This window comes from Ornithorhynchus anatinus, chromosome 6 (assembly GCF_004115215.2).
Source record: "Ornithorhynchus anatinus isolate Pmale09 chromosome 6, mOrnAna1.pri.v4, whole genome shotgun sequence".
NCBI classification, from domain to species: domain Eukaryota; kingdom Metazoa; phylum Chordata; class Mammalia; order Monotremata; family Ornithorhynchidae; genus Ornithorhynchus; species Ornithorhynchus anatinus.
In genome coordinates, this window is record NC_041733.1 from 41,932,936 (window position 1) to 41,957,463 (window position 24,528).

The 24,528-nt window shown below is 44.0% G+C and overlaps 1 protein-coding gene across 7 annotated transcripts in view; it reads left to right on the forward strand.

The window, feature by feature from the left end:
* The window catches only part of PAK3 (p21 (RAC1) activated kinase 3), a 161,630-nt gene that overhangs the window by 118,723 nt on the left and 18,379 nt on the right, over positions 1-24,528 (forward strand). For 5 of the 7 annotated variants that reach the window (XM_029067425.2, XM_039912378.1, XM_039912375.1 and 2 more), the window contains 5 exons: positions 6,869-6,969; positions 12,753-12,906; positions 15,843-15,880; positions 21,145-21,276; positions 22,608-22,770. In XM_029067425.2, the coding sequence (XP_028923258.1) occupies positions 6,869-6,969; positions 12,753-12,906; positions 15,843-15,880; positions 21,145-21,276; positions 22,608-22,770 (588 nt within the window). Of the gene's footprint in view, positions 1-6,868; positions 6,970-11,528; positions 11,574-12,544; positions 12,598-12,752; positions 12,907-15,842; positions 15,881-21,144; positions 21,277-22,607; positions 22,771-24,528 lie in introns of those variants that run through there. The other 2 variants (XM_029067420.2, XM_029067426.2) reach the window with 2 other exon arrangements.

A 24,528-nucleotide genomic window follows, 5' to 3' on the forward strand; every position in this document is an offset into this window, starting at 1 on the left:
TACTGTGTGCAGAGCACCGTACTGAGCACAACAATACAGCAATTCAACAGACACATTCCCCGCTCACAACGAGTCTAGAGGGGGAGACAGACGTTAATATAAATACATGCAATTACAGATATGTACAGTATGGTTTTACTTGTTATTTAAGAAGAGAGATAATAGAGGACATCTGAATTTTAGGAAGTACATTTTTTTTTTCTATTTCTCCAACCCGTGACATTCAATCTGATTTTTATTTTTTAACCTAGAAACGAAGGAAAGAAAATGTAGTTTTTCATTTGTTGGGTGAAATAATGGAGAAATGCAAGCTTTTGTCCACAAGGGATGCCACTAGACTGTGAAGCCTTTCCTTACTTCTGGACTGGCATTCTGTGCCCTTGCTTCTCAGTCTGAGTGATGCTTTGAGAAAATTCAGCGAAGCTCATGGTGATGGTTATATATACAACTAAGTCTTTGTTCAGATTTCTGCAATCTAATTATTGCCCACTGGGGTGTCTGATAAACTTTAAAGCTGTGGTATTTGATTATGTGATAGGAAGCATCATGATGAGAGTTATTCTCAATTGATTCATTAGAAGTTTTAGTAATAATAATAATGATTAGAGTATTAAGTGCTTACTATGTGCCAGGCATTGTTCTAAGCACTGGGATAGAGATAAGATAATTGGTTTGGTTACAGTTCCCTGTTCCACGTGAGGCTCACGGTCTTAATCCCCATTTTACAGATGAGGGAACTGAGGCACGTCGAAGTTAAGTGACTTGTCAGAGGTCACACAGCAGGCAAGTGATAGTGCCAGGTTTAAAACTCATTTCCTTCTGACTGCCAGCCCTGTGCTGTATTCACTAGGCATTGCTATTTTGTGCATCCTGGCCTTTCCAACTCTGCTTCCCAGATACCCTAAATCTGCTCGGAGGTACAAGAGGCTTTTGGGGACTGCTCTTTTTCTTCTTTATGGCAATTCAAGTCAAAGGGGGAAGGGGAACTTCACCTCTTGGCTTTCTCTACATTAACCCTAACCATTTGCCGACTGAGGAAAGGAGAATGTGTCCCATTCAAGAGCCTAAAAGCCTGAAAAAATAGATGGGCAATCAAAAGAAAAATCAGGCGAGCCAGGAGAAGCTGGCAGAAGCAGCACTGTGGTATTTGTTATTATCTGTGGTATTTGTTAAGCACTTACTATGTGACAGGCACTGTACTAAATGCTGGGGTAGCTTTGCATTCAGTAGTATTTATTGAGTGCTTACTATGTGCAGAGCACTGTACTAAGTGCTTGATACAAGCAAATAGGGTTGGACACAGTCTCTGTTCCCATGGCACCCACAGTTTCAATCCCCATTTTACAGTTGAAGTAACTGGGACCCAGAGAATGAAGTGACTTGCCCAAGGTCACTCAGTAGACAAGTGGAAGAGCTGGAATTAGATTAGTGCGCTTTCCCAGCTGTTAGAACAGTCAGAAAGCTTTGGCCATGGTGGCTGTTGAACTCTGGGAAGGCCTGCCCCAGTGGGAAGGAACCTGACTTTGGCTCATTGAGCCATGATGTCCTAGAGCTATTTTTGCTTTTTCCTGTTGTCCTGGTGGCCCCGCGGTGTTTTGACTTTTTCATTGCGCCTCTTCCTCCTGTGTCTGTCCCCCTCCTTACTCCCCCACTCCTAGAATGTGATCACCCTGACAATATCACTGTAATAATAGTGGTCATAATTGGGGTTCTTGTTAAGCACCTTTTCTGTGCCATGCACTGAAGTAAGTGCTGGGATAGATAGAAGCTTATCATGTAAAACTCACGGTTTAAGCAAAGGGAGAACAGGCAATGAATCCCTACTTTATGGGTGAAGAACCTGTGGTGCAGGAAATTTAAGGGCCTTGTTGAAGGTCACAAAGCAGGCAAGTGGTGGAGTTGGGATTAGAACCCAGGCCTCCTGACTCCCAGGCCTGTGCTCCTTCAGTTAGTCAATGAATTGAGAGAATACATTATAAAATCCAACGGAGCTGGTAGACTTGTTCCCTGCTTTTTGATTAGGCCCTGCTGCTACCTGTGGGATACTGTAAGGTATCCCTGTTGGATGCTCCCCTGGCACTTAATACAGTGCTCTTCACAAGTAGGTGCTCAGATCATACCAGTGACGGACTGAATGAGTGAGCAGGTCAGAAAACCTGCGGTGCAAGAGGAGCAGTATGGCGTAGTGGATAGAGCACGGGCCTGGAGTTCGAAGGTTGTGGGTTCTAATCCCAGCTCCGGCACTTGTCCGTGGCGTGACCTTGGGCAAGCCGCTTGACTTCTTTGGACCTCAGCTTCCTCATCTGTAAAATGCGGATGAAGAGTGTGAGCCCCATGTGGGACATGGACTGTGGCCAACCTGATTAGTTTGCATCTACCCCAATGCTTAGAAAGGGCTGGACACGTAGTACACGCTAAACAAATATCATCATCATCAGCGTTGTTATGATTGTGATTATTGTTAGGGATATCAGCATGAGTTCATCGTGCTGAAAATGGAACAAAGGCTGGGCACCTCTCTTCTCTGGACAAATAGTCCTCAGTTTGCAAACTGCCCCACCCGTCCACATGCCACAGAGTTTGATTCCATGTGTCCTCCGCTCCTCCAGGAGAGCAGGGTTTCTCCCTCACTATGATGATGATGGTGGTGGGATTTAAGTGCTTACTATGTGTCTTGCACTGTTCTGAACACTGGGGTAGATACAAGGGAAAGAAGTCGTCCCACGTGGGGCTCACAGTCTTAATCCCCATTTTACAGTTGAGGTAACTGAGGCACAGAGAAGTTAAGTGATTTACCCACAGCTGATAAGTGGCAGAGCCGGGATTAGAAGCCACGACCTCGTACTCCCAAACCCGGGCTCTTTCCACTAAGCCATGGAGGGTGCAGGGGAAGGAGGGATAAGAGATAGATTGGCAGGGAGGGAGGCGGGACTCAACCCTGGTTGTCAGGCATTTAGAATGTGCCCCGGGGACCCGGGAATTACCAAATGTCTTGGGCCTGGGCTTCTCCCAGGCACTGGCAGGTGGGAGAAGGGAAACGCAAAGATTGAGAGAACAATATGTTGACTAAGTGACATTTATAGAGGAGATTAGTTACCGCCTTTCATAAGAGAACACAGAAGGCAAACGTCAGTGAGTCACACTTCTCCATCCCCCAGCGATTCTTTAAATAATAATGACGGTTATTGGGAAGAGCCAGTTTAAAGTGTTGTCATCTTTCTCGTTTTCACCCAAATTTAAATAATGGGTCCCATCGGTGGATTTCCCAAACGATTCTATAAACGCTAATCAAAAGCAGCACTGTGTGTGTGTTGGCGGGGGGGGGGGGGGGTTCGGGGTGAGGATAGGCTGCAATTTTTCAGGGGAAAATCCTTTTTGGAATTATAAGATTACAAGGTACCTACCCAGTTTTTTTTTCCATTACTTTGTTTCCTACAAATTTTCTGAGCGTATTGCAACTCAGGTATTATAGTGCACTATGCAGCAGGGTTCCTTTAGAACCTGGCTGCTGTGAAGTCAGATTGCCCGAGGAGTAGTGTGTATGAGATTTTATTATTTTTTTTTAAGTCCTAGTAGCATTTATTACTGAGTCCCCATTAAGTGCATGCACAGTATGAAGTGCACAGGATGTTCGAAACAAAGACTCGGACACATCGTTCACTCACAAGAAGCTTACATTTTAATGGGAGTGGTGGACATAATAGTGTTTTCAGGAAGGGTCAATCAGTTAATGGTATTCATTGAGTTCTTAGGGTGTGCACAGCACTGAACTAAGTGATAATACAATACAATGGAATTGGCGGATGTGAACCCTGCCCCCAAGGAGCTTTCAATCTAGTGGGGGAGATGGAAATTAAAAGAAATTACAGAGAGAGGAAGTAGCAGAGAATGAGAGAATGTATGTAAGTGGGGTGAGTATCAAAGTACTTAGGGGATTCAGACCCAATAATAATAATTAGTTTATGTGTTAAGAGACTGTGAGCCCCGTATTGGATAGGGGCTGTGTCCGACCTGATTATCTTGTATCTACCTCAGTGCTTAGAACAGTGCTTGACACATAGTAAGTGCTTAACAGATACCATCATCATTGTATGTATATATGCACATACATATATATATTCACTTCTCTAACCCCAGACTGCTTATTGTGTCTTGCTTTAATCTCCTGTGCCATTAACCTAATGCCCACATCCCAGACCTCCCTCCCTCTTCAGCTACTCTCCCTGCCTTCAAAGCCCGGCTAAAATCACATCTTTTAACTGTAAGGCTTCACTGTCAAGCAATGTGGCCTAGTCGATAGAGCACGGGCCAGGGAGTGAGAAGGACCTCTCCCGCTTGTGTGCTGTGTGACCTTGGGTAAGTCACTTCACTCCTCTGGGCCTCAGTTCCCTTGACTGTAAAATGGGGATTAAGAGCGTGAGCCCCATGGGGGACAGGAACTGTGTCCAACCTGTTTAGCTTGAATCTACCCCAGCGCTTAGAACAGTGCTTGACACATAGCGCTTAACAAGCTTGAGAAGCAGCGTGGCTCAGTGGAAAGAGCACGGGCTTTGGAGTCAGAGGTCACGGGTTCAAATCCCAGCTCGGCCACTTGTCAGCTGTGTGACTTTGGGCAAGTCACTTCACTTCTCGGTGCCTCAGTTACCTCATCTGTAAAATGGGGATTAAGACTGTGAGCCCCACGTGGGGCAACCTGATTCCCCTGTGTCTACCCCAGCGCTTAGAACAGTGCTCGGCACATAGTAAGCGCTTAACAAATACCAACATTATTATTATTAAGTACCAGAATCATATTAATGATTATTATTATTTGTTGCCTTGAAATGGTAGGAATCACCACCATTCATGATTACAGGTAGTGCTTGTTTCAGGTGCATAATGATAATAGACCCAAGCAGACTCAAGCTCATTGGCAGAATTCCTTTTGGGGGGGTTTGTGTCTCCTTCAGTTCTCCCATGTAAAGTGTCTAAGGGAGAAATGAAATGTTAATATTCATCAGTTGGTGAACACCTGCACATCTGCATGGCTGAGGGCCACCTTTCCAAGTGTCCACACCCAGTGCTCACTTCAATTTTTTCCTTTCCCTCCTGAAGGTAGAGAGGGGTGGTTGTTCGGAGCAGATAAGCAAACAGTGGAGGAATGAGTTTTTAGTTGAGATCATCCTCTCCCAATCTCCTGGGAAATCATATCTAGGAATAATTCTCGAATTGAAATGCTTCCTATGTGCCAAACCCTGCACTAAGCACTAGGGGTAGATACACGATAATGAGTCCCATATGGGGCTCACAGTCTAGGAGGGAGAACAGGATTGATTCACCATTTCGCAAATGAGGGGACGGAGGCACAGAGACATTAAATGACTTGCTCAAGGTCACACAGCAGGTAAGTAGCAGAAGTGGGTTTAGAACCCAGGTCCTCCTAATCCCAGCCCCGGGCTCTTTCCAATAGGCCTCTCTGCTTCTACCTCGTATAATCGTGCACTCTTCATTTGCCTTGGAATCTCGTTGATGTTTTTATTTGAAAAGTTTTATTTAGCGGAGGCTTTTCGTGGAAAGTGAGAACCCTTCTACAAACTGACAGATGGCAGTGTGTTTTAGGCCTGGTTGAGTTATGTGTATAGTGAAGTTATGCAAAAAATCCAAGTAACGCCAAGACTTCATTATAGCAGCCAAAACTAAGCAGAGAGTTGCTCCGTGATTCAGAAGATAATTCCGAATTTGCAAAATTGCTCTTCTCTGAATTACAGGATTCAGGTGGACTGGTAGATGGATGACAGGTCCAAATTAATTAATAATTGCTCCCTCAGTCATTGGGATGTCTTGAGCATTTATACTGCATGCAGAACCCTGTACTAAGTGCTTGGGAGAGCATGAGACAATCAAGATGGTAGGCCTGATTATTGTCCTCAGGGAGCTTCCAATCTAGTCAAATGGACCAAAGCGTGAAAAGAGTCTTCGTTTTTCTCTGACTTGGGGTTGCTTTTCAAGTATTGTGGGATGAGTTCCTGCTTTCAGATGCAAATTAAATCATATTGATCAGTGTATGTCTGAAACTTCTGGGGGCAGCTGAAACCAGGACTAGAGGTAGGACTAGTAATTTCCCGACCGAATGAATCACCCAAATAGACCCATTTCATTGCAGAGCCCAACTTAATTCCTTAACACGAAACCTTGTAGCGTATTTGATTTATTGGTAGCCGATGTGTCTGAAAAGAATCTGCTTAACAGAAAAGATATAAATAATCTTTGATAGTCTGTATAGATTTGTGGATATTGAGAAGGAACATATAGCAGTTTAATTCCTTAGAAGATTAATAAATTGAACTCAGTAGAGAAGAGCAATTTGCAGCCTTCTGCTAGAAAATGGAAAGGAGGATGGTGCAACAAATAGCATGGTTGATTTGTAACACCCATCTTGTACGTTGGAAACACAGCCTACAGTCTGTTGGGTTCATTTCAAAATGAAAAACCAATCATCTGAGGTAGTAAGCAACTGGATGTATAGGTTTAATTTTGACAAAGAAATGATTCGACTGTTTTATGAATCCCCTAATTTTTTAAAAAACAAAGGGTTGTAGCCTGACTTAGTTGACCTGTTTGTTACCTGGGGGCAGAAAGGCGGCGGGACAGACAAAATAAGCAAGCTGCGATGGGCTTTTAGCAAAGCAAGGAAAATCAAATAGAGTCTTGTGACCCGTGTCTGGAAAGTAGAATGATTCTTCACTATTATAAACATTTCATGGTTAAGATTTCACCTGAACCAACTGCCCTGCGTGTTTGTAAATGATCGTGTTCACTCAACTAGTTTGTGCAATTTGAAAATGACCAGCTCTCCAGAAATAAGCACATGTTAACATTTTGCCTCTAGCTAATAAGAAGAAAGAGAAAGAGCGTCCGGAGATCTCTCTTCCTTCAGACTTTGAACACACGATTCATGTGGGGTTTGACGCAGTTACCGGGGAATTCACTGTAAGTAACCTCCATATTGCCACCTAAGTGAGTTTTCCCCTCCCTCATCCGGGATGTGAGCTTTCGGGGCCCATGAGGCCCGAGCAAGAGCCACTAATCGGCGAAAAAGCAGAATGTGTTTTAACGAACATCTGGAGTGAGTTTCTCCTGACTTAGGCCAAGACATTGGTTTTCACCATTCTTTTGAGAGTTCCACTCAAGTGCTAAGCCGCCCCTGTGCTCTGCTCCCAGTTGAAAGGCCTCAGTGGGAACCGTCGATAGGCCTGGGATGAAGGACTATAACAACATCCTTCGGGGGTCAAACAAGCTTTGAAACTATCCCCCTCCCTTCCCCGTCAGATTTTTCCAGAGCCTCAGCCGACCCCATACACTCCCTTAATAAAGCCAGCCCTAGAGTGGCTGATTTGAGGCGGAGCACCACCTGCTAGGCGGTGAATTGGCCCACGGGTAGAAATCACTGGTTGAAAAGCTAGGTCTTTATAGTCCAAAACAAAGTCGGGCATTTGCAATTACCCAGTGCAGCCAGGCAGTGAAACAGCTGCCTTCCCTCCTGTCTCTATTGCTTGAATTTTCTGGAAAATCACCCAGCGCTGCTCATCACTCGGGCTTTCAAGACCTGGCATGGAATCGGTACATTTAAGGATGATTTAATAGGGTCCTTCTAGGAGTGAAAGAAAACACGCTTAGATGTTCTAGGAAAAAATGTGGTAAGATGCATCTGCTGACTTGAGAATGAACCAGAGTAAAGCCACACGATACTATGCATAATTTATGGACAGCTTAACTCTGGCGGAGCCTTCTCCTCTCTAAAGATGATTAGGCTTCAGTGGATCAGGCTCTCAGGACTGACACCTTTTTTATTTTATTTTTAATCCGGTGGGTGCAGAAGCCGGGGCTTAAGAAATGGGGTCTTCAGCAGGCAGGAAATGGAAGGGGAGCTGATGTCCCGCCCTCAGATGTTTTGTAATCGAGAGAATTCTGCTAAGGACCTGGGGTAACGAGAATCATTTTCGAAGCTAAAATAGGTCCATAATTATGTTTCAGAGAATAATCAGAAGATTCAGCAGAGTTCACTCTCCCTGTATTATTATGCCAGTGATTAGCTCAAGAAATGGAAGACCATTTAGTTGGACATTTAGAGCAGAAAATGCTAATTTTTTAAGGAATTAAGTGCTTGAGTTTGAGGGAACATAAGTAACATATTGGTGCTCTAATAGTTTATATGGTGTTTTAAAAATTTTTTTTTTTTTGCTTTAGCGTTAACAACACTGATGCCAGAAAATGCTGGTTCCGAGTTGGACAGGATGAGAAAAGTTCTTTTTTGAGCTGCTGACAGTTAATTGGTCCATTAACTTATAAAATCTGATAAATTCTTTCTGAAGCCCTTACTTTTTAATTTTTTAAATATCTTTTGGGATCCCGGACTAGACATAATACCTGTCCACAATTAAATTTTTAAAAATTCAATAGCAAACATTAAGGTTTCTATATGACTGCTTATAAAAGGAAATTTGGTTAAAAAAAGGGAACTTGCCGATTTGGAACTTTACTTTGGAATTTCAAATAGAAGCTAATCTACACAGTTTTAAAGATATTTTAAGACATTCTAGGTGATGAAAAAATAAACATATCTGGAATAGGTCTGTATCCAGTATAAATGGCACTACCTTATTCACATTTTTTTAAAAGTCACTTTCAGATTGTGGGATAGAGTTATTCCACTTCTGTTTCTATTTTGTTTCAGCTTGAAGTTTTCTCTTTCTGTTTTCAGTCTTGGTTTATCTTTGCCACTTCTTGTTCCCTTTTTGGATACTTGACCCTTCCTTCCCATCCTTTCCTTCCCAATCTCCACAGCGCCTCCATACCTGTCCATCTGTCATATATTTTAATGTCTATTTCCCCCTGTAGTCTACAAGGTCCTTTTGGGCAGGGACCATCTGTGCCCATTTCTATCGTATCGTACTCTCCCAAGTACTGTTGTGCACATAGTAAAGCGCTCCATAAATACATGGATTGATTTCTGTCTCCTTATATTCTTAACCCTCTCTAATTCTTCTCAGTGTTCTCTCCTCTGCTGTTCTTTTCTAATTATCAGTTCCCTGGTCCATTTTTATTTATTTCATTCGTCTCCGTATCCAAACTCCATGCTACCTTTCCTCTAGTCACTTGTTTGCTTCCTGGGTTCTGGATTACAGTTCTGCAGACTGAGGCCCCCAGCCTCCAGTGAATTTAGCCAACTACACTTTCCCGTGTCAGTGGAGCAAAAGGGGCAAGAGGAAAGGTGATAGTGTTGAATCATAAATCTCAAGTTCCCAGTATAGGAGAAGTCTGCTTGACTACTTCCAAAACATTAAATTTTATGTGTTGCTTCTGTTTTGAATTCTCAACCATAGTAAATAAATGACTTGTTGGCAGTTGTACTTAAGTGCTTTTACTAGGCAGATCAAATCTTGGGCCTTTAAGAGTAAGAACCTAAATTAGAGGAAAAAGTACTGGCTATAGGGATAAATTATTTTAGGCATTTGTTGCCTTTGTATTTCCTCAGGACTACAAACTAGCCATTCCACTCCGCTCTTGTTCAGGTCCAGGAAGAGAACTCAAAGTGGTGCTGTAGTGTAGAAGGAGGGATGGCCCTTTTTATCATGTCATCTGTCTACTCGGCTAAAACAACACAAGCTTGCCAGCCATACAGATGTTATGGTGAAAATAGTCATGTTGTTATTATTGGTATTATGATATTTAAGTGCTTACTATGTTTCCAGCACTGTTCTAAATGCTAGAGTAGTTAAGCTGATCAGGTTGGACACAAACCCTGTCCCACATGGGGATCCCAGTCTGAGTAGGAGGGAGAACATATATCGAATCCCCATTCTACAGCTGAGGCACAGAAGAATGAAGTGACTTGCCCAAGGTCACAGAGCAAGCAGTCAGCAGATGCAGGGTTAGAACGCAGGTCCTCAGACTCCCAGGTCCAAGTCTCGATGTTTGCTTTTTTCTTGCTTCTGAAATTCAAGAGCGATTAGGGAATAATAGCCCCTATTTGGGAGAAGTAGAAAAGGTTTCTGTTAATGGGACTTATTAGTCTAATCATGACTTAGGACCCAGTTTGAATCTCCCACGTTTGCGTCAGGTTTCATTAGCGTCCTGATTTGTCTTAACCTAGAAATACCCCTTGCATCAGCAAATAGTTACATGGTAAGTACTTTTTCCCGGAGGGAATTCTCCTAGCTTCAGTTTTCCCCACTTTCTACTGATCACACCATGTGTGAATCTCTCAAAAGTTTGGAAGTGCCATGGGAATGTCCAATTACCATGCAAATATTTTTTAATTTCAAATGATTACAACAACTGTCATGCCAGTGGTGTCTGCTCTAGTGGTTATGTGTAATGCATACATAATTTTGTAACACCCGATGCTAATCACCCCCTTTGGCTGCCTTACCTAATTGCTATTAGTCGCACTTAAAATCAGAATCAGGAACACATGCATGGACTCCTGAGTTTGAATTCTGGCTTGAAGGCTTTAGCATTGAGCTGTGTTGTTCTTCATGAATGCACGTTGAAATTCCATTTCACTTTGCTTGGGAGCAATCAGGAATGCTAGGAATTAGGCCACCGACTAGCAAATGCAAGAGTTGGAAAACGGTTGGGTGGAAGCATGCTTTCATAGCTCCGGGCTTATTTATTTCTTTATAGGGAGCTCCTACTTTATAATGATTTGATTTTTTTTTTGCGTGGTGGGAGGGGGGATTGGTTGTCAGAGGTTGAATTATAAAAACTTTCTTTAATAAAACAGTTTCCCAAGCTAAAATATACATAAAGCCACATTTAAAAGAAAACACACAAAAAAACAACCGCTTTGCAGTGAAGATTTCATCCAAATTGAATAAAATCATGACTAAAACAGAATTGTAGAGCCACATGCATCCCAGGGCTTGCCAGTGATTTCTCCACTGGAATACATTTGTCATTTGAATTCTGACAACGCAAGAACTTCCGATGTTCAGCCGGAGTGAACAAATGACACTCACCTCTAGCCCCTATCCATGTGAACCTTGGCAAACTGTGAGTGGCTGAAAAAGCAACAGATAAATCACATGATCCCATTGTTTAAAAATAAATAAAAAATCAGATTCCTCAATCGATCATTGGCATTTATTGAATGATCGCTGTGTGCCGAGCACTGTTCTAAAGCTTTCGAGAGAGGACGGTACTTAATGCTCGGCAGTCTTCCCCATCACTCTTCGGTAAATCTGTTAGCTGTACGTTTTTACAGAGGAAGAATCTGGCCAAAGAGGAAATGATGCTTCCAAACTTGGGAACGATTGTGGTTTTCTGTGTTTTCCTAAACCTCTCTTCCTATAGCCTATCCAGCACCCAATCTATTTAATACCTACCTGTTTCACAACTGTCCCGTTTTAGATGCCCCCACCTTCGACCCCCAACCCCCCGTCCCCCAGCCCCAGTTCGACCTATTGGTTTCACCTCCTTCCCACCTTCTGAGTTTTCCCACATTCTGTTTTAACTTTCTTTTCTTTCTTTATTTACGTCCATTACAGCCAGATCTCTATGGCTCACAGATGTGCACAGGGAAGCTCCCAGAGGTGCGTCACAGGCCCAAAAGAAGCTTGCATCAAAGTGCTTCTTTGAGATGTCCTAGCACTGCAGCCGCAGGTTCATGTGTGTGCAGTCGATTTGTTGCTTGGCTTATCCCACTTTTTTGGTCATCACCCCCCCACCCCTCAAACTCCGGAGGCCCACGTCACAACGTTATCTTGCCCAGACCTCTTCGGAAGAAGCTGTGTACAGTGTATTCCTCGATTGGGTGGCACCCAGGGTTCCCCTAAAATGCGCTTTCAAGAATGGCACAGGATGCTCCAGATTGATCCTGTATGTTGCCTGGACACTCGAAGGGGAAATCTCTAGGCCGAGAATTTAGGAAATGATGCTTGATGGTTAAAGGAAAGTTAGCGAAGCTAGCGTTACAGTACAGATTTTGCAGCTCGGTTCGATGAGCCAGTCTCCCGAATGCCCTCCATCTTTAGATCCTGGAACCCCCTGCAAGGCTCTGGTCCTTCCAGCCTGTTTTCTGAGTCCTTCTTGCCTATAAACGGTCGAGTGGGTTGGGAGCGGCAGGGACTGACGAAAGAGACTCCCGTAGCCACAGCCATGTTACAACTCAGTGCTTCGCTCATTCTCGTCAAAAATCCAACTGCTGCCCCCACCAGGCCAAGACCCACCTGGCCTGAATCTCACTTCGGAGTCATCAAATGGAAAGTGAGCTAGGCCGGGCTTTCCTTTCCCTCCGAATGGTATTCCAATCACCCCGGTGGGATTAACCGGTCTGGAATGTTTACCGTCCAGCCTGAAACTCTGAAAATACACTGTGTTGTCCACATAGAGAGCAGCTTTGTCAGGTCTGCCCAGAATCTCCCCAGGGGCGGGGGGGAAGCTAAGTCTTTAAACCTTATTCCGTGGAAGAGCAGAATTGATTTAAAGATGAGTTTCTTGCGCTTTTTTTCCTACCACAGTCATAACTTTCTTTTTTTTTTCTTTTTTTTTTTCTTTTTTAAAGTTGGATCCTGGTTTTAGCTCTGTGTTTTGATAGAGAAGAGAATGATTGCCTCTGTAAGTTTCTAATTTTAAACCTAGAGCGTCAATCCAAGTTTCTGAAAAGCAATCTTCCAGGTAGCGTGGGATTATTGGTGAGGAACTGTACTGGAGAGAGGCCCTGCCAGGGCAGAGTTTCTGAAGTTGTCCTTCTTTCCATTGACTCTCCTCAGGGGATTCCAGAACAGTGGGCCAGGCTGCTACAAACCTCCAACATAACCAAACTTGAACAGAAGAAGAACCCGCAGGCCGTTCTGGATGTCCTCAAGTTTTATGATTCCAAAGAGACGGTTAACAATCAGAAATACATGAGCTTTACTTCAGGAGGTAAGAGAAAACCGTTAGCTTCGTGCCGCCGCCCGCCCGCCCCTCCCCCCGACCCTCCACAGTGGACTCTTCAAACCCCTCCTGTTGGAAAAGGAAAGACTGATTTGGAACGCTCATTCTCCTGGGAGCAGCCACAGTTCAGATAAACGAAAAATCCGGTCCAAAATTAAGTCCCCGATTCTCCTGGAACGGAGGGGCTGATATTTAAAGTAAGGAAATTGGCCCAGGGAAGCGGCAGTTGACTTTTTGAAATCGGACAGGATTACAGAAATGTTTTTTCCATGGCCACTGTTTTGTGCCTTACGTTTCGTTTGTTTCCTCCTCCTCCTCCTCCATAATTTCTGCTGTCATGATCTGATCAGAAAGAATCCACCCATAGGAAGTGCTCTGAGCAGTGGAGGGGAAGCATCTCCATTCAAGGAATAAATGATGTTTGTTCCATTACACGATGTCCATGGCTTAATTTTTGAATCTGGGAAGGTGCCTTTGGGTTAGCTTGTCCTCTGGTTTGCCAGGACTCTGACCAAAGGTCCTCAGTACCATTTTGAAAAGAATAAACCATGGGGCAAATTTTCTTTCCTTTCCAAGCCACCCCAAGACAGGACTTACGTAAAACTGTTTGACTTTGAGTTGCAGAATGTCAAAATGATCATCATGGTTTCTGAATTGATCCAAAAGTTAAATTTTTAAAAGTGATGGCTCAAGTGTTCTCTCAACATCTAGAGAGGGAGGGAGGATAGGAGAGCATAACTTTCTAGGTTAGAAAGTCCATTTGAAGTTAGGATTTTGTAGAATCATCAACTAGTGAGACAGGAAGGGACCTCAAGAGTCAAATTCAGGGCCACTATCTTGAGTGTCCGATCCCTGCCTGGCCAGAACAAGCACTTAACCAATACCTCTTCTTCTTTTTCTTCTTCTTATTGTTTGTTGTTATTAATAATAGTAATTCAATCATTTTATTGAGGGCATGAGTTTAGCCATGATCCCCTGCCCACTAACTTAGGTTCATTTTCCACGTATTTGTAAAGTGTCCCTGCCCATAATTGTGGCTCTCTGAAGTCCTAGAGCTGCCAAGTGCTCCTTAGTGCCCCTGAGCACTTAGGATAAATTGTACCACTGATTTTAGTATAAGCCCAGCGCCGCTCAGCTGAGCAGCCATGGCCTCGCCAACTCCAAGCTTCCTCTAGGATGGGCCTGGGGTCAGACCCAAAAAAGCAGCATGGCCTAGTGGAAAGAGCCCAGGCCTGGGAGGCAGACGACATGGGTTCTAATCCCAGCTCTGCTACTTGTCTGATGTGTGACTTGAGGCAAGTCACTTCACTCCAGCGCTCCAGTGCTCACAACAGTGCTTGGCACACAGTAAGCGCTTAACAGATACCATCATTATTATTATTCTGGGCCTCAGTTGCCTCACCGGTAAAATGGGGATTAAGACTGTGAGCCCCATGTGGGGCAGGGAATGTGTCCAACCTGATTATCTTGTATCTACCCCAGCGCTTAGAACACTGCCTTGCACATAGTAAGTGCTTAACAGTGCCACTACTATTATTATTATTACCACCAATGTTAGTCCCAGGAAGCCCCAAATCCTGCTTCCTGGTGGCCTTGGACACACCATCTTCCTGGGTACTTTGCCCAAACGCCTCTGGGGTGACTCCAGACCGTGATAATAATAGTATAATAATAATAGTAATCTTGGTATTTGCTAAATGCTTACTGGGTGTCAGGCAGTGAACTATGCTCTGGAGTGGATACAAGCAAATAGGGTTGGACACCGTCCCTTTCCCAGGTGGGGCTCACAGTCTCAGCCAAGGATCCCGTTACCCCTCTTTGGATGGGCTAGGCCTGGAGAGGCCAAGGGGGAGAAGAGAAGAAATGTGAGGCTGGGGGCCCGGAAAAAGAAGGCAAGAGAGGGAAAGGAATAGGAAAAATGAAAAAGATAGGTGAATTCTGGAGGGAGGGGGAAGAAGAGCCCAAAATTGAGAGGAAGGGAAATTGGTGAGGAGGGAAGAAGGATGGAGAGGAGAATGTGGCACTGAAAATGGAAGAGGAATACAGTGAAAAGAAAATGGAGCAGAGGAGGAGGAGAACAGGGAAGAATGGAAAGGAAAGACATCGAATAAGTAGAAAAGGATTAAAAAGATTACTGAAGGCCCATCTCCTCCAAGAGGCCTTCTCTAAGCCCCCCTTTTCCTCTTCTCTCACTCCCTTCTGCGTCACCCTGACTTGCTCCCTCTGTTCTTCTCCCTTTCCGGCCCCACAGCACTTCTGTACAGATCTGTAATATATATTAATTTCTGGCTCCCCCGCTCTAACCTGTGAACTCGTTGTGGGCAGGGAGTCTGTTTGCTGTGGTATTGTGCTCACTTAGTACACTGCTTGGCATACAGTAAGTACTCAATAAATATGACTTGACCGAATGAATGAAGGAAAATAAAAAGGGAGAGAGGAGGCCATGGATCTGTTCAGAGGGAAGAGAAATGCAAGTGAAGAATGAGAGGGAAAAAAAGTGACAGATAAGAAGGATGGAGGAAGAGAGGATGAAGATGACAGTAGGAGAAAGAGGAACCGAAGATAGAGAGGGGACGGGCAGGAAAAATATATTGCGAGATTTACCTGGCCAAAGAATCGGTCTTTCTGCTGGTATTAAATATAGAAGTAGTTCCCGTTTACCATTGTTGACTCAAGTTTTGCCACAGGTAAGCAACTCCTGTGGAGTGTAAGGAAAAGCAAACGTAAGGGGAAACAAGGAGAAAGGGAAGCAATGGGTGCCATTATAGTGAAAGAGCAAAACAGCTAATCAGAACTTCACTTCAAGCGGCATCCACAAGATGCTGCGAATTTTCGAGTGGGGCTGACGTGGTCACATGCTCATCGAACCCCTTAAAAAAACAGTGTTTGCAAAAAGAGGCTGATAACTACCTTGTGTCTTTCAGATAAAAGCGCACATGGATACATAGCGGCCCATCCCTCGGTAAGTGAAAAGGGAATTTTGTTTCACCTGATTGGTATCTGTGGGATCGTCCTTTACTGTTGGCTGCGACATTCATTCATTCATTCAGTCGTATTTATTGAGCGCTCACTGGGTGTCAGCGCTTGGGAGAGTATAATACCACAATAAACAGGCACATTCCCCTCCCGCAGTGAGCAGTTTTCTGTCTTGTTAAGCTCCACTATTGGAAAGACGTTCATTGCGACTGCCATTTTTTGGGGAGATGTCTTAGTGATGTTTACACTAGGCGCCTCTCAGTTTTCACTGAGGAAATATTTTGAGTAAAGTCACTTTAAAGGGAATCCAGGTAAATTCAGTACAGCTCTAAGGGAGTGAGGGTTCTAAGCAAAATTTAGGTTTTCTTCCAAGAATTATCCCCAAAGTCGCTTCTTTAATATGTTGTTCTGGTCTACTCGGCCCCTCATCCCCAAAGTGGGCTTCCAGCAAAGCTCTGTTCGGACTCTCCTACCCTTTTTTTTATCAATAAAGAGGCATTTGGGGCGTTCGTTGACTCTTATGGCCTCAGCTACCACCTTTATCGGTAACTCCCAAATCTCTCTGGCCAGCCCTGACCTCTGTCTCCTTTTTGCCTGCCACCAGGACCTCTCCATATGGTGGTCCCCATGTCATTTTCAGGTCAGCATGGCTAAAACTGAGCTCCTCAGCTTTCCTCCCAAGTTTCCCAGCCCCCGCTCTCTTTCCCTAAACAAACCGGGCATCATCGTCAACTTTCCATTCACATTGGCTGCTACTAAGTCCTGCCAGTTTTCCCTCCACAGTATTCTCCGTATCTTCCCCTTTCTCTCCCCGAAACGGTTCCCACCGGGATACTTGCTCCCATCAAATCCCAGCTAGCTTACTCTATCAGCCTCCTCTCTGGCCTCCTCACCTCCAGCCTCTTCCTCCTTTTGTCTCTTTGGCTCTTTGGCCTGGATCATCTTTGATTACATGCCTCGCCACTCCTTGAATACCTCCAGGGGTTACCCGTTTTCTCGGTGCATTAAAGTAGCCACGCCAGGCCATTGGTTTCTCAAGGCACCTCCCTCACCCTCTTTCCTGTCAGCTCTCTTCAGCCGCTCCACCCATTAATAATAACAATAATAATAAATGTGGTATTTAAGTGCTTACTATGTGCCAAGCACTGTACTAGCAAATCGGGTTGGGCACAGCCCCTGTCCCACGTGGGGCTTACAGTCTCGATTCCCATTTTACAGATGGGATGGTACAGCAAAGTGAAGTGACGTGCCCAAGGTTACGCAGCAGACATGTAGTGGAGCTGGGATTAGAACCCATGACCTTCTGGCTCCCGGGCCCATGCTCTATCCACTACGCCATGCTGCTTCTCTCAGCCCTCTTAACGCCTCCCAAGCTAACCTCTTTACAGTCCTTCTCTCCTGCCTCTGACATTCTGCTTAATCAATTAGTCGTAATTATTGAATGCTTCCTACATGCAGAGCACCATACTAAGTGCTTGAGAGCGTATAATAAACACATTCCCTGCCCACAATGAGCTTGCAGTCTAGAGGACTGTAAATTCTCATCCTTTCTCCTGCCTGGAATTCTCTCCCCTTTCAAATCTGCCAGACTTCTCCTCAATCAATCAATGGAAGTTACTGAGCACTTACTAATAGTAGTTGTAGTACTAATAATATTTATCAAGTGCCTTCCTGTGTGCTGAGCCCTGGACTAAGCCCTGGGCTAGAGCACACTGGTGGGAAGTAGATATGGTCTCTAACCTTTGGGGGGCCTCACTGTGTGCAAAGCACTGCATTAAGCACTTGAGTTTATAGACTACATATCTCCCTGACTTCAGACCCCTCTTAAAAAGCCCCCTCTTCCAGCAAGCATTCCCTGATTTCATTGTTTTGCTAGCCCATGTCAGTCCAACCGCCCTTAGCGACACTTACCTTCTTAGTTCTTGTGAACATTTTCACTTAAATGTTTCACTTAAGTTAACTCACTCTTGGTGACCTATCTCAGCCAACTCCTTTCATCAACAATAGTAATTCTGTTCTTCTCCTAATATTTGTAATCACATTGGGTCTTTCTGTCACCCCTATTACTCTGTAAGTTTCTTGAGGGCAGAGAGTGTGCTTTCTATTAATCAGTGAATACCATTTATTGAGTTTGTAATCAAAAAGAAGAGAGGTCTAGTGGAAAGAGCACAGGCTCGGGAGTCAGAAGGACCTGTGTTCTAATCTCAAAACCGCCACCTGTTTGCTGTCTGACCACGGGCAAGTCACTTCATTTCTTTGTGCCTCAGTTACCTTATTAGTAAAATGGGGATTGAGACTGTGAGCCCCTTGTGGGACGGGGACTGGTTCCAGCCCCATTTGCTGGTATATACCTCAGTGCTTAGTACAGTGCCTGGCACATAGTAAGCACTTAGCAAATACTCAATTATTATTATTATTACTGTGTGGAGAGCACCATACCAAGGGTTTGGGAGGATACAAGCACTGTGGTCTAGTGGATAAGCCTGGGAGGACCTGCATTCTAATCCTGCTCTGGTACTTCCCTGCAGGGTGACTTGGGGCAAGTCACTTAACTTTTCTGGGTCTCATCTGTAAAATGGGGATTGAATCTCACCTGCTCCCTCCTACTTAGTCTTTGAGCCTCATGTGGGGCCGGGACTTTGTCCAACCTGATTAGCATGTATCTACCCCAGTGAAACATAGTAAGCACTTAATAGGTACCATAATTATTATTACAGTGGAAGAGAGTTGGTAGACAAGATCCCTGCCCACAAGGGATATTCAGCTGCATCATTAAGCAGTTGCTAACAACTACATTTAATAAGATTGAATTATTTAAGGCATCTTTGCTCCTATCCGGTCAGCTCATTTTCCGCAACTTCAGAAAAAAAAATTCCTTTTCCTTCAAACTCTTTAGAATGCAGTTTCCTCATCCTCTCCACTCTGCCCATCAATGGGGAAAAAAATATTTATTCCCATTCTGTTCATGGTACAGTCATATGAAATTATGGTCACTAGGTTCAGGTTATTATAATCACTAGGTGCCTGAGTTTCTTTCTTGTTAAAGGAGAAGTAGGGCTACCATTGGGGATACTTATTAAAATTAGATTTGAAAATAAATACACGAAAATAGTAATCCCCAAGAGAGATTAACTTTTGAAGTGTCATCAATTTAGAATTCCCTGGTATGTTCAGTGAAGAGGCCTTTGATCTCTAAAGGGTACTAATTAAGCTAAAAAATAGAGATATCTCTTAATTTAATTAACTGTTACCGTTTAGGTAAATAAAATGCCAAGGCAATTATACGCAGTGGTTGCTAACACTGTTGTTCATTGATATTGCCTTAGTCTGTAAAAAAAAAAAAAAAATTGGGAAAAGGAATGATTTATTTGTATTCAGTCTAGTCTTCCATTAAGACAGCCAACTGCAGTTTAGTCACCTAATTATTTGGAGCTGAAAGCAGAATATAGAGTGCGTAGATAAGAAAACCAAAACTGAATTAGGCAGTGATCTCCAAAACCCCAATTCATAAAATATTTAGCTTGTGCGACTCACAGTAAAACATTCTTTTATTTCCCTCTTTATAAAGTCAGAAGGATTGACTGGATTGGAATAAAGACCCATTGGATTTTGCTTCTCTTTTTGCACTCAGGAGGGTTGGCCTCTTTGGGGCTAGGGAGAGGCGGGGAACTGCCCTCTTCTCTTCCATGTACCGACCCTCTAGACTGTGAGCTCATTATGGGCAGGGAGTGTTTATTGTTCTATTGTACAGTGCTTTGCCCACAGTAAATGCTCAATAAATGTGATTGAGTGAATGAATGAAGGATTGGCCCTATTTTTTTTTTTTTAAAGGCAGAACTGGCTCCCTAAAGATGGGAGCCCCCATGCACAGTGTTATTGTGAATAGGTATGAGCACATCATGGAGACGAACTAAGCCCCACTGCCCCCTGCACAGTCTCACCTGCAAGAGCCCCCGTGGTCTTCCCCTTCCTCACCCCGGATCTGGAGCATTGTGCCTGGACCAGTGCGCTTCGTTGTCGTACTTAGTGGGAGAGTGATTTTCCTGCCCTCTTCCTTTCACGCAACTATGCAGTGGCCACTAAGTAAGGACTTATTTGGCAAGTGGCATTAGTGCTCTGTGGCAAAATTATCCCCATTCAGACTGAAAATAGTTACCAGAGGGAGCTTTGGATGAATCCCATTCTAAATCCAGCTCCGTCACATGCCTGCCGTGTGACCTTGGGCAAGTTACTACATTTCTTTGGGCTTCAGTTACCTCGTCTGTAAAATGGGGATTATTATTAGTAGTAGTAATAATAATTATGGTATTTGTTAAGCGCTTACTATGTTCCAAGAACTGTTCTAAGTGCTGGGGTAGATACAAGGTAATTGAGTTGGACACAGTCCCTGTCCCACATGGGGCTCTCAGTCTTAATCCCCATTTTACAAATGAGGTAACTGAGGCACAGAGAAGTGAAGTGACTTGCTCAGGGTCACTCGGCAGACAAGCGACAGAGCTGGGTTTAGAACCCACAACCTTTGATTCTCAAGCCCGTGCTCATGCCTCTAGGTCATGCTGGGAGCCCCATGTAGGACAGGGACTCTGTCCTACCTGATTGACTCGTGTCTACCCCAGCGCTTAGAACAGCGCTTGGCACGTAGTAAGTGCTTAACAAGTACAATAATTATTTTTAACTACTGAAAAATGTAAATGATAGAATTTTTCAAAAGCACTAGCACTCCACTGCCATGATTGCATACTCCCTGTCAATCTGTTTTAATTGTAATTGGGGTGTTTAAGTGCTGACTAAGTGCCAGGCACTGTACTGAAAGCTGGGGCGGAGACAACCAAATGGGGGTTGGAATATGTGGCTATCCGTATTCATGCCCAACTTAGGTTTGCCTTCTGGGCAGCTATGTTGGTCTTTCTTGGGCTTCTCTGATTTTATATCTTGCTGGGACAGCTGGAATTTCAAGTGCCTGTTGTCTGTTGCTGAGTCTGTGCCGCCTTCTTGCAGCTGACACAGCACTTAGGTTAAGATCAAACAGTTCTTCCGATCAAAGCCTGCCATCCTTTGGCCTTGGTGGTAGAGAGGGTGGGTGGGACGGGAGGAGGGTTGAATTATTTTGATTTATGGAATGGTGGGGGTTCAAATTAACTGTTTTCTCGCTATATGTGGTATTGTGGTTCGTGGCCGTTGTGTAGGTGTCAGTCTAGAAAAGGAAGTGAAAAAGTCCTTAACTCAATTTGAAACTCCTTCTGCCACCAGAGCACAAAAACTGCATCAGAACCTCCCCTGGCTCCTCCTGTTTCAGAAGAAGAGGATGAAGATGAAGAAGAAGAGGAGGATGACAATGAGCCACCTCCCGTTATTGCACCACGACCTGAACATACGAAATCAGTAAGCTTCTGATTGGCGTGATTTCACTGGTTTCAAATCAAAGTGGAAGGATATGCTCTGTTTAGCGAGTGACAGAGTTAAGCATGCAAGCAGAGAAAGCTTAAGTATTTTGCCAAGCAGAAGTCTCTAGAGAAGGACATTTTTGGTAGTCTCCAAATACAAAATAAGTAAAATAAATTATGCTACTTGTTAAGCACGTACTATGAACCAAGTACTGTGCTAAGCACTGGGGTAGATTCAAGTTAATCAGGTTAGACAAAGTCCCCGTCCCACCTGAGGCTCACACTCTTAATCCCCATTTTACAGATGAGGGAACTGAGGTCCAGAGAAGTTAATTGACTTGCCCAAGGTCACACAGCATGCATACTGGAGGAGAATATTAGCCAGTTGGTCCCTTGTGGGAATCTGAATATATCTGATTTTTCCCCAGGGGGTGGGGGAAGCCAATCTGTAAGTATTCCCTGAGGGTTTTGCAAGAAGACACCTCACTTGCCTTCTCCCCCGGGGCGGCAAGCTGTGGGAATTTTTTATTGGTCCATCTCTCCACCAGTATTCCCTCTCACACTTGGTTCCGCAACAGAATTTCCACAGAGTAATAATAATTGTAATAATGGTATTTGTTAAACTCTCACTAAGTGTCAAGCACTGTTCTAAGGGCTGGGATAGATACAAGCTAATCAGGTTGGAAGTCCCGCATGGGGCTCAACAGTCTTAATCCCCATTTTACAGATGAGGTGACTGAGGCCCAGAGAAGTGAAGCGACTCGTCCAAAGCAAGTGGTGGAGCTGGGATTAGAGTCCAGGGCCTTCTGACTCCCGAGCCTGTGCTCTATCCACTAGGCCAAGCTTCTTCCCTTAATTGGGATCTATCCCCACTAAATATCTGACCCGAATCATGGCCACCGTTCAACCGGTCAGTAGGCACCTTCCTCAGCCTGACAAGCTCCCGTCGCAATTCTTTTCCCAATTAGACACCTCTTGCTTGGGTTTTCAGATGACTGACATAAGCAAGGCCTCACCTTGATAGTGATTTCCCAGATGCAGGCAGAGAAGCCTGGGCCTTCCCCAGCCCTGGTTGTTTTTTCCTGAACCTACTCTTTAGTGTTCAAAACCCTTTCTCCAACCTCTCAGATGTCAAAGCTTTTGTCGTAGAGCTGTGAAGTTGCATTCAATCATTCATTCATTCTGTCATATTTATTAAGCACTTACTATGTGCAGTAAGCAAAAACCAATGGGGTTTTTAAGAGCTTGGTAACTGGCTCTAGTATTTCATTCTCCCTTTGATCGACTCACTATTTTAAATGGAAAAAAAAAAACCTTCCCTGTTTTTAGATCTACACACGTTCGGTAATTGAACCCATTGCTACACCAGCACCCTCTAAAGAGGCCTCGACCGTCATGCCTGAAAACTCCAGCCAGAGCACTTTGTACAGGACAACCGACCGGCAGCGCAAGAAATCCAAGATGACAGATGAGGAAATCCTGGAGAAACTGAGTGAGTTGTCTTCCGTGTTCTTTTTCTTCATCGATCAATTAATCGTAAGCGGAGAAAAATATCCCTATAAAAGTGCTAGAGAGAAGCTTTTCTGTTATTGTCTGTAGTTCTTAAGGGGTACCATAGAGATGCATTGTTATGTTAAACACACAGAGGGATTAGTTCATGGATGAGAGTTCCACAGTTAGAGGGGAAAGTGTACAGTTTCCAGGGAAAAGTGATGTTCGTTGGATGGGCCAAGAAGGCGCGGGCGGTAGATCCAGGCTGAGTTTTTAAAGGGAAAAATTAGAAATTTTAGAAGGCTCATTCCAAACTGTACGGGCAAGAATTATTCCGTTCTTCCCAGTTGCTTTAGTTGCCAGTCTCAGATGGAATTCTCACTGCTGCTGCTATTTTCCCCCCTTTCAGATTTCAGGGTAACCAAAGGTACAGTGAGGGTCAGGGGAGTCACCAATTGCAGAGAGCAGAATAGGGGACCTTACCTTATGAAAAAGAATTTTATAGTAGTGGGTCACATAAGCTAATGAAATTGGAAATGAATCTCTGTTTTTATTGTGCCTTGGTTTTCATTTGAGTAGTTTCAGACTGACAAAGCGGGTTGTCTAAATTAGGTGATCACATTGCCCTGAAATTAAGCCACAGTTTTCATTTGTTTTAACAAATTTCCTGTTTCGGGAATTTGGAAGAGGGAGAGGAACCTGGATCATTAACCTTTTGGATACACCTGGTGGTGTATTAGGGGAGCAGAAGATGGATCTGTCTGTCAATCAGTAGTATTTGTTAAGCGTTTACTCTGCAGAGCGCTGTGCTAAACACTTGGGAGAGTAACGCAGAGTTCGTAAGATTCCCGTTTCAGCATTAGCATCTACCATTGTAAACAGGAATCTTTCTCGTCAAATTTTCATTTTAAAATATTTCCTAACCTCGTCACCTAAGCTTGGAGTTTTAACAGGTCAAATCATTTATTGAACTATGAGAAGAGAGTTGTAAAATTTAGAGACCATACTTTTGACCAAATTCATTTCATTATGAATCTGTATCTGTATCCTGTTTATTCAAACTCTGTATTAGGTAATAGTCGCTCTTGAGACATTTGGCTTGCAGCATTGGTTTATCTTGACAATAGAATCCGAGACATGTGAATTTTTTTATAGTATTTGTCAAGCCCTGTTCGAAGTGCTGGGGTAGCAAGTTAATCAGGCCAAATACGGTCCCTGTCCCAAATGAGGTTATCTTGACGTTTTCACTGACCCACATTTAATACATTAGAAACCTATGGTATTTTGAAAATGATTCTTGACTTGTCAGAGTTTTAGACTTTCAAATGAGTAAGTGGTGCTTCTTACCGAGGACATTTGTGGAGTAGAATAGTGTTTCATCTCTTTTGGGAATGGCTTGGAGTCCGTGGAGCTCGATTCCATTATTTTATCACAGACGGCTCCCCAGTTTGGCACTGTAGTTTTCTCTTCGGCCGCTGGAGTCTGTGCCAGAAATATCGTGAACCTTGGGCAAATTAGCATCAGTGAAGTCTCATTTTGTGCCACTGAATTTTGGTAACGGATCAGTAGGTGGCAGCATGCTTCCTCCTAGAAATCAGGGACAGAGGGCCATTAAATACGTCCATCATTAACGATGTTGCCATTTCGGGAAATCCCTCTGAAAGCCTTTTATTTAACGGCTTTATGTCCATAGAAAATTGTAAGATGACCCTATGGGTCACCCTCTGGGGCTCCGGCTCCCAGCCCCCAGAAGCTTGAG